General features: G+C 44.8%; 1 protein-coding gene across 1 annotated transcript in view; it reads right to left on the reverse strand.

Annotated features, from left to right (window-relative positions):
• Positions 1-10,001, reverse strand: part of UBE2S (ubiquitin conjugating enzyme E2 S) — a 12,316-nt gene extending 2,315 nt beyond the window's left edge. The window contains exons 1-3 of the mRNA XM_044448133.1: positions 9,538-10,001; positions 3,674-3,821; positions 873-1,063 (exon numbers count right to left, since the gene is read on the reverse strand). Of these exons, the coding sequence (XP_044304068.1) occupies positions 873-1,063; positions 3,674-3,821; positions 9,538-9,540 (342 nt within the window). The 5' untranslated portion in view covers positions 9,541-10,001. The remainder of the gene's footprint in view (positions 1-872; positions 1,064-3,673; positions 3,822-9,537) is intronic.
• Between the last annotated feature and the right edge of the window lie 483 nt (positions 10,002-10,484).

Genomic DNA, 10,484 nt, shown 5'->3' on the forward strand with positions numbered 1-10,484 from the left:
GCAGTGGGGATCATTAGAGACAGGATTTCAGGTTTAAAAAAAAAACCCACAAATGAATGAACTAATAGGTAAGATGAGCAGAACTGAGAACCGTGGCCCCAGAAGTCTTTTGCTCCCAGACTAAAACCAGATTTAGATTAAGAAATGGAGCCAGGAACAAGGTACTGTAACTTCATAGGCCTGTTATCACCCCATAATGCACATGTGCTTATGAAGGAACAATAACTTCATTTGAATGTGTCTCTGTGTCTAAAGCTCACTGCTGGCGGGAAGCTGTTGTGGGAGAAGACTAAACCACCTTTTTGACACATGAGCTTTCTACTGGCAGAGGGACTCTGAAATATGGATGCTTTCCAAAAAGCCCCCCTCCCCTCCCCTCCCCATCAATGCACTGAAATGGTGCAGGCGGCACTGCACACATCTGAATTGGTGCTGGACACAAACCCAGGCCAAAGCTAATGCATGGCAACTAGTAAGGGCAGGCAAGCTGAAGTGTCTAGTACAGATCCGCAGAATGAATGCATCTCAGATGCTGGAGAGTATTTATAATAAAGCTGGAAAACTGTGCATTCTCTCTATGGCCTGAATAAGGTGCTGCCATCCCAAAATCAGTTCTCCAGATGTTTGGATTTCAGCTCCCCAAAATCCCTGCCAGCATGGTCAATGGCCAGGAATGCTGGAAGCTCTAAGTCCAAAACATCTGGAGATCTACTTTCTGCCCACCCCTCAATTAGACCATACCGGACAAATAGTTCGATAGACTACAAGGAAGCTTCCTACTTTCTTCCTAAGCAGAGTAACGTGGGCTTGCTGCAACCCAGTGTGGATCCCAAAGCTGCCATCCATTTAAGCTTGTTAAAGCTGCTACTCACCAGCAGGACATGCCGGATGCCCAGTTCCGCTTTCCAGTCTTTCTTGAGCACGTTGACACAGATCTCCCCATTGGCTCCCACATTAGGATGGAAGATTTTGGTCAGGAAGTAGCCTTTGGGTGGGCTGGCAGGAAAGTCTTTGCCAAGAATCAGCTTCATGCGGAAGAGGCCACCCGAGTATGGGGTACCCTCTGCAGTGGGAAAAAGGAGGGGAAGGGTCTTTCAACATTACTGTAGTATGGAATATCCCCCTCTATAGCCACACTCTGATGCGGACAGGAGAGAGGTTTGCACCATGTTTTGCTTTGTTTTAAGGCTGCCTTCTGTAAAATTTTTGTTTTAGATCTGTCACTGATCATTCACTAGGCATTATTCCCTATCTTTTATTGTATTTCAGAACATTCTGAATGTTCTTTTCATTTTTAAAGGCAATCACAAAGCAGTTTAGATAATAAAACCCAGGGGGGAAAAGAAATAAAACCAATAATTAGAAAAACTGTTAAAACAACCACGAGTAGTTTACAATGCCAGCAGCCAGGGAAATGCTGGGTAAATAAGTATGCCTTCAGTTGTCACTAGAAAAATCCATCCTCAGGGCCTGTTTGAGCTCACTGGGGAGCTCATTTCACATGGTGGACCCTACAACTGAAAAATTCCTCCCCCACAGCCAAAGGAACTTCGATTGGCCATGGCATGGTCAGCAAATCCTTCCCCTTCGAACACAAGGACCAGAGCAAGCACTACAGGAGATACTCCAGAGCTGCTTAAGGCTGTAGAAACCAGCAGCAACGGCTTGAACATGACTCTGCAGCTAACTGGCAGCCAGTGAAGGGCTTTCAGTACAGAAACCATGTGCATAGTAAGACACTCAGCCAAGCAATCACGCCACCACATTCTTGTACCAGCTGTAGTCGTTCCTGAACCAATCTCAAGGACAGCCCCACGTGAAAACATGCAGTTTGGGTTTGCCCAGGTGGGTTGTTGTGTCATGTGAGTCCAGACTATTTCTTGCAGGATAAATTTATAATTAAAAAAAATCAATGATTGGTCTTCAGCCTCTCCAGGTGAGGAGGCAGTAACTCAGTAGTAGAGAACATGCTTTGCATGCTGAAAATTTCATGTTTGATTCCCACTATTACCATCACAAGAGGGTCACAAGCAGCAAGGCTGGGAAATCCTCTTGCTGAAGATCCAGTAGAATTGCTGCCAACTGGAGTAAATGGCACTAAGACTAAGTGATCTGCAGCAGCCAAACATGTGGGAATCTGGTTCTTCTCCTATGTCAGCACATCCAAAAGGCAGAACTCTGTAGCCAGTACTAATAACTTTCATTTATATGTGTGTCTGCTTTCTTCAGCTACACTGATTTATTCAGCTTCTGATGAATAGGAATTCCGCAACTCCAGGCACATGTTCATCTCCAAAGTAATTAGGACTAGGAATATTTTAAAAGTAAAATCCAGGGTTTCTTAGGACGTTGGTTTGTGGACTCTTAATTTATTCCAAGCTGTACTGGAGAAGGTAAGGATACTCTTTATGTTGTCAAACCAGTAGCAACACTGGCTCACAGTACAGGTATAATGGCTGTGACAGACGTCATAATATGCCTTGATCCATCGTGGAGAGAACAAAGTGAGCTAAAGCTTGGGCTCACGCACTTGCCTTTCCAGAGCTGCCACGAGGGGGTTATCTGTAGCTCTCACTTCCATTTTTAATGAACCACTCGCTATACATACACGTTTTGGGAAATGGTAAAGCCATGAAATGTAGTTTTATTCCTTTTGTTTTTTCCAGGGAAAAATGGAAATTTTTGGGAGATATTGTACTACATTCTCAGGAACCTAAAGCAAGCCTACATTTTAAATATAAAAAGCATTAGTCATAACTGTTAGTACACAAAATTGTACTATTTAGACATTGTATGAAATTTACAATGAAATATATGTATTTCAACTTTTAGAGAACAACCACATCCAAGGCAGCTTACATAAAAGGATCTTCTGCAAGTTTACCCAGAAAACCCACTGCCAAGTTCACCCACAAGCATATATTTCAGTTGGCCTATGATGTATCCTGACAAGACAAATTCTCCAATCCTAAAGCTGGCTGATTGCTTCTCCTGAGGATAAGCATGATGTTAAATTAAGTAAGATATGAGCCAGGATGCCTGTATTGTTGAGACAACCTCACATTGTAAACCATGATTTAATCATGGCTGCTTTGTTCATTCCCCCTTGCAGCAGGGGTGATCATGTGGTGGAAACCAATGGACTCCCTCGCTCCCACTCTGCTCACAAGCCAGTACGGGGCTGGCTACCCACAGCCAGGCCTCATGACTGTGGCCGAACTCCCGAACTCCCGAACTCCCGAACTCCCATCCAGTTGCAAGTCTTCCCTGCTGCTATTGCAGCTGCCCACTCCTAATAGCAAGGAAGCCGCAAGTATCTTCATCCTGCTCATAACATGAAACTATGCAGTTTGCCTCTCAGGAGGGTCGAAGTAGTAACCCGAGCAAGTGTATCCCCATCCTGAAAGGTAGGTCAAGGGAACTCTTTGTCAGGGAACTCAGAGGAGTCTTGGTGAAAAACTAGGTTTGTGTTCCCTGTGGAAGACAGTCTTGCCATCAAGCACCCCTTTGCATTTCCACCTGCACAGCGCCATCACCCGGTTCCTGTTCTCGGACTCAATCCGAAGCAAGGGTGCCCCTATAGTGGCTAGAGCAGGCACTGCAGGGATGAAAAAGTGTCTCGAGTGTGTGCTTAAAAGCTTCAAAGAGGAAGCCTCCATGGCGCTCTACTTACCAGGTCCCTCAATGGTGACCTGCACATCTGTGATGTCCTCCTCATTGGGGAATACCTTGATGCCCTCAGGTGGGTCTGAGGTCAGAGTAGAGACTTCCTTGTAAACCAGCCGGATCACATGAGGAGGCAAATTTTCTACATTAGAATTCTGCAAGAGAGAGATTGGAGGGGAAAAAGAAGATTGTGACTTGGGATGAAACAGCTGCCTGGCTCAGTCAAGAGCCCATGGCCAGTTCTTTTGCAGGGTGGCTGACTCAGGGACAAGTGACGACAGCAGAGAGCCGGAAAAGGGAAAAGCTCTTTTAACCATGATCCAAGAGCCTTCAGCAGCAGGTGACAAAAAGGGACACACTTTAATCACAGTAACCATCCATTGAGAGCACGCTTGTGGTTTGTGGTTCAGAATTACTTGGGAATAGGGAAGAGAAGTAGGGTGCATGTAGAGTAGGAACAGCCAACTTGCAACCCCCAGTCTAATTTGCAAGTGACCGATTCAGTCCATTGGAAAGAGTTATCTATACCTCCCCTGGTGACCCTCTTAGGTGGGGAAAAAAAGGATGGGGGCAAGGGAGGGGGGTGGAGAAGAATATGCGTGAAGAAGAAAAGGGGAAGATTTCCATCACTATGGGCCCTATCTACTAATATTGTATAGCCTCCAATGGATAAACCCTGAGTAAATGCCCTCATAAGAAAAAGGTTCTCCACCTAGAACTATCCTGTGGTTAGTGAAAGTGTGTATCAGTGTGGGGAATCCATGCACAGCGTCTCCGCCAGCACTGCCGCTTGGGCACTTGGGGGCAGCTATTATTGGTAGGCACCCAGAGCTGCTTGGCAAGAGCATCAAGACTTTTGCCAAGAGTCTCTGTGGCAATTTGGCCTAAGCAAAACCTTGACATTTGTGCCATTTGTGCTTAGGTGTCATGGCAAGCCCAAAGGTGGCTTATAGATGGCATACTGAGTCATGAGAACCCACTCAGTGCCTCTGTAAACTGCTAGTCTTTTTCCAAAATGTCATCAGGAATTTCTGCAATGTTGCCACTTGAAACAAGAAGCTGGAATGCTTGCTTCCGTTAACCCATTCTTTCCACATGCACATCATTTTCAAGTAAATTACTGCTATGCCCAAATTTCATCAGGAAGCTCAACTTTTTCCTTACACTCATACAACCCTCACTTTTAAAAGGCTGAGCCGCAGCACATACTGTCTGAGAGGATACACACGGAAGCATCCAGGAAGAGAGTGCTCACGACTAAGAATACATTTCTAAATAGTACCTCACTCGCTCATTCACAGCAAGTGAGATGCAGAGAAATCAGACCCAAATTTTAAGCATCCAGATGTTATTCGTTTGAAGTGACAGAACCAAATCCTACCCAACACCCCACCCCTTCCATCTCCAGTGTGGACTCACATAGCACAGAGAGACCACTCCATCTGGTCAAGGGCCAGACAGAGTGCAATCCACACACAGGCACAAAGTCCACTGAAGGTACAGTCCAGTGAGGGTGCCCATAAGCCTCTGAATTCAGAGGATTATGGTATCCTATGCATGGTGAAAGCAGCACAGAGGCAAAGATCACCTCTGTCTAGATCATCTAGACAGCTGAGTTTGACCACCTACTAAGGCACTCTGCATAGGGAGAGGAGACCGGGGCACTGCCACAATACCTCTTACCAGTCTCAAGTGCCCAGAATGCCCTCTCACTCCTTCTCCAGGGTTTCTCTTATGACCTCAGAGACACCACTGGCGCAGTTCCATCCGTACCAGCTGTGTGTGTGTGTGGGGGGGAGGGGGCTGGCACTCTGTGATCAGTGCTGCTTTCCAACCTTGGAGCTTGGACTATGGGAAAAAGTCCTACGGCCCTTACAGGACTGCCTCAAGGATAAAGGATTTCTCTGCCCATGGCCCTTTCTCTCAGCCCAACCTACCTTACAGGGTGATTGTGAGGATAAAGAGGAGGGGTGGAGGAGAACCACATACACAGTCTTGAGCTGCTCATTATATTTTTATACTGTCCAATGGATGAGCAGCACTCTTTTTTGGAGGAAGGGCAGGAAGTAATAAAGCAAGCAGGCTATTTCTTATGGCAGTGACATTTCAGGAGCTGCCATTCCCAGACCTAACACTTGTGTGCCCTTACAAGTTGGCATTTCTACGTATCGACTGAGCAGTACTTCTGGACGGGCTGGGTTCTTCACCCCCGACTCCCCGCACAACACTCATGAGTCACCTCCCTCTGTTTTGTCCACTACTGAAAGAGGACAAAACCAAGAGATGTCTTGCTTATTTATTTATATATTTAGAAAATTTCTATGCCGCCCCATTCGCCGGAGCCTCGGTGAACGGGGCGGCACAGACAACACAAGATTGAATAACTTCTTTAAAGAAGTTTCCCAACTTCTTTTGAGAAATTTACAGCCTCTCTTGGTCTACTTGTTCACTTCTCATCACAACAGGGCAGAGATCTGTTTCTGCCACCTCCAAAATCCTGCGGTAGAAAAACATCTGAACAGCCTCCAGAGTTTTTGATTTACTAGGCCTCAGACACGTGTCTGCAAATACTCATTCATCTGCACCATAAGAATTCAGTGACCTGCATTGCCAAAACACATTGACATACAAGGAGAACAACTGCCATGAAGGGAAACATTTTATACCTTGGCAGGGGCACCTGTAGAATGTCTGCGAATAACATATACCTTAACTTCTCCCTCTGACACAGTGTATATCAAGAAGTGTTCATTTTCACCACTTAGCCGTTATTTCCCTACATCTGCAAACATGAAAAACTATTCCAGTGTGGTTATTTTTAACTACTTTCAGGCCAATTCTGCCACAAAGTAGCGATGATGAAAACAGAACTATCAAAAGTGGCAGTGGTCTTCTGACCCTTAATTTTCTGCCCACATAGGTCTGAGTGGTAGGGGCTGCTCACCTCCAGTTTAAGAGCAGCAAGTTCGCCCAGCATGCTTAACTTCACCCTATGACTCTGATTCCAGGAGTAACTGGAAGCATGAACTACTTCACTTGTAAAGAGTAGGGGTTTAAGCTAGTCTTGGAAATGCTTCCAGAAAAGCAAGTAGCTCAGGAAAAAAATATCCATCTTACCTGACCACAGCCACAACGTAATTCCCTTTAGGTGGCACATAAATGACTTCTTGTGCCAGGAATTTGGAATTTGTGCATTCTGAATAACTCTTATGCACACTCTCTCTTTAGCCTTTGTTTTCTTGGGACTCTTCAACACTAATAAAACCCAATTCCATGTAAGACTAAGGATGCTTTCAGATAGGGCTTTCACAGTGCAGTCACCCTGCCTGGCTCTTTTAGGTGTATGGGGAGTCAGACATATTCTGGGGAGGAAGATCAAGATCTCTTCTTGCCGATGCCAGAGTGCAGGACACAGGATAATCAATTCAAGTTGCGACAACCCAGATTCAGGCTGGATCTCAGGAAAAGCTTCCTCACTGTCAGAGCAACACAACAGGGGAGGGACCAGCTGCCTAGAGAGGTGGTGGGCTCTCCCACACTACAGACATTCAAGAAGAAATTAGCCATCTGAGTGGGACGGTGTCACTTGGTATCCCACAACAGCAGGAGGTAAGACCCAATGGCCTTCCTGGCCCCTTCCAACTCTACTATTCTATGATTCTATATTATTCTCCTGTGTTTTTCCATTGCTTTTTTTTTTTTTTTTTTTTGCTTACCACGAGATATCTGTCAAGGAGGGAAAAGACAAATTAGCTTTATGATGCATTTTAATAATTTGCTCCCCCTGCAAAGCAGGTATCCTATGGGCTTTCAAAGGCCATCAATCTGGATTTAGTCACAATCAAAAAGCTTAACTACACCCACACCCCATTCTTTCCAAACCCTGTTTTCTAAATACATCAAGAATTGGGAAGCATCAAATGGCTTCTGAATTATCTCGAAGTTAATAGTGGAAACTCGTTTTAACCACCACCACACAACTACTACCTATATGCAGAATCATGAAACACCTCCTGCCCTCCACAACAAATACTTTTAACTTGTTCTCAGGGGACAAATCTTTGACAATTAAACAGAGCTCCAAGCATACAAAAGTCAAGATTGTGTAGATCTTAATATAATGAGAAGGATGTATGCAGCAACACAGGCATAAACACATACTTACTCAAAGGCCTAACTAAGACAAAAGATTTTTTTGAAGGTTAACTAGATTTATAGAGGTTAAAGCAGCATTCTTTCGAAAAGGGGCAAGTGCATGGCCTTGACTGCACTCAAACTCCAAAAGCAAGAAAGCCTGAAAGGATACTGTTGTTGCTAGCAGTAAAAACACCAGTGAGTGGTTTACAAATATGGAGGGCTTCTCCAAATATGGAATAAAACTCCCAAGAATATACAAAGAGAACTAAAATTTCCTAAATCTTAACATAAAGAAATCCAACCAGACATAAAATCTGAAACACCTCTTACAATGCAATCATAACCATGTTTACTAAGAAATAAGTTTCATGGAGTTCAAGGGATTTCCTGCCTGGTAAGTGTACCCAGGAATCCAGCCTTTATTTATCAATCTCTAGCCAAGCTAAATTTTCCCATATTGGTATTTAAAAGCACGAACTAAATATTACTTTGCATGGTGGTGACATTTTTTTTGGAACAGGAAGGATAAAAATAGGAAGAGGCCTAAAGAAAAAGCCTGGTACTCAGAAATAAAAGAAAATGTGAGGGGTGAGTGTGCACAAAACAGAAGGCCACCCAGAGGGGAAGCTGAACTTTTGCATTCATAAATCCAGTCAATTTAAAACATTCCTTTATAAATATGCTAATAGGGCACCCAACCAATAATTGCATTCCAGAAAATCCAATCTGAGAATTATTAAAGAGTGGATACTTGTTAGCAACAAGGAATCTACTTGCCCAAGCATGTACTTTAAGGTTTTAAAAAGCCTTCCTTAGTCTCAATAAAGTGTGTTTTACATGAGGATGATCCATCAGGTATGCCACATGTCATGTATCTGAAGGGTGAGGGGGTAACAAAAGTATAACAGAGGAAAAATGGGACACAGTGTGGCAATCAGTAGAGACTGAAAAGTTGTTTCAAGGGTGACATACTCTGTGGATGACCTACATCTTCCTCTCTCCTTTGAGCCATTATGTTTGAAGTTTTAAACAAGTGCCGAATGATGAAGGCATCAGAACATCTCAGCATGCAACACTTTCAACACTTTTTATGCCAGATTAAGGCCTATTTACATTCACTCCAGTTTAAATGGTTCTTTGGTGAAGACTATATGGGTCTCTTTTATCGTATTTTAAGAGCCAGCCTCTGTGGAGGATAAAAATGATGTATTTTCACCCTTGCTTAAGACAGCTACATTTTATAGCATGTCACTCCATCCTTTATCAAGGACTGCATCTTAGCATCCTAGTTCAGTCTGACACTCCACTGATCACAACTGTGAGACTTCAGTAGTCTTTTCACTATTTCATCCATAAATACTAATATGATAATTAACAGCCATGGTAGACATTGGGGTTATATTACAAACAAGTCCCACAGATGGCACCAGTCCTAAATCCTCCCCCGACTAAATATGATCCAGGCTCAGGTGACCAAACATTTCACTCCCCATCACTGGACTGCATTTACACGTGTGCCCACATGCAAATATGAAACTCCAAAATTTTTGTCCCGAAGCACGCACAATTCCAAAATACTCATTCCGTGAGCCTTTATCATAATGCCTTTATCACAGGGAAACTACCAACAACACTTTCACAACACTCCAGCCCCACCAAGTTCTAGAGGGTGCCAAGGGAAAGGAGAAACTTCAAGCGGGTGAACAGGGATACACAGATCCAGAAACCACTCACCATTGTGTTGGGTCTGCACAGAGGGCTGTAAAGCAGCACAATTTAACTTTGATCCTTAAAGAGATCACATATGCGCCTTGCTCTGTATACAAATTACTTTAGATCATGCACCTACCCCTAGCCTAGCACTCTGAACTCTAGATTTGGGGAACCAGATAGCCTGCAGCCCTATCGAAGAGACGCTGGACCTGTCGTTTCAGAAGTTCTTCTTTTTATGTATTTACGGGGTAGAAAAACGAATATCAGATACCCTCCCCCCGCTTCGCCCCCGCCCCCCCGGCTGCTAAGAACACGCCTCCACCACCCTCACTTTAATGAGGGTGGCCAATGCCCACCAAAGGCTTTTATAGCCCTCGGCCAAGGCCGGCCACACCCCTTTGGAACCCCGGCGGCCCAATCAAGCCCGTTAGAACGGAGGGGGTCCGTTCCTCCCCCCTCCCTTCTCGGGTCCTCTCCTCGCGGAGAACCGTTGACAACCAATGTCCGCGACGGCCTGCAGCCAATGGGGAGAGATGTAGTGGAGGGGTGGTACCATGGAACCTGATTGGAGGGATTTGAATGTGAACGTTTGGGCAAAGCGGCGTTTAAAGGGAAGGTGGTTTGTTTATCTGGTAACGGCTGTGAAAAGGAAGTGGGCGGGGGCGAGTTTCAAACTATCCGATTGGCACGACCGTTTGCCAATAGTATGTGAGCGCTCCCGTGCGTCGCTAGTTAGGAAAATGACAAATCATCGAAGCCTGGTAGCCAATGGGAAACGACGAGGCGGTTGACCGAGTGAACCTCTTTCACGTCTTCTTTCTTATTCAAACAAGGCGGGCACGTTCCTAATTGGCCCTATGAGCAAAGTAAACCCGCCCAACTGACGGAGGGAGCAGCTAATTAGAGCTGAGCGTGAGGAAAAGCAGTGTTTTTAGTGTCGTAAATATACTGTCCGCATAATGGCATCT

The sequence above is a fragment of the Varanus komodoensis genome, unplaced genomic scaffold (assembly GCF_004798865.1).
Source record: "Varanus komodoensis strain SLA01 unplaced genomic scaffold, ASM479886v1 scaffold53, whole genome shotgun sequence".
NCBI lineage: Eukaryota > Metazoa > Chordata > Lepidosauria > Squamata > Varanidae > Varanus > Varanus komodoensis.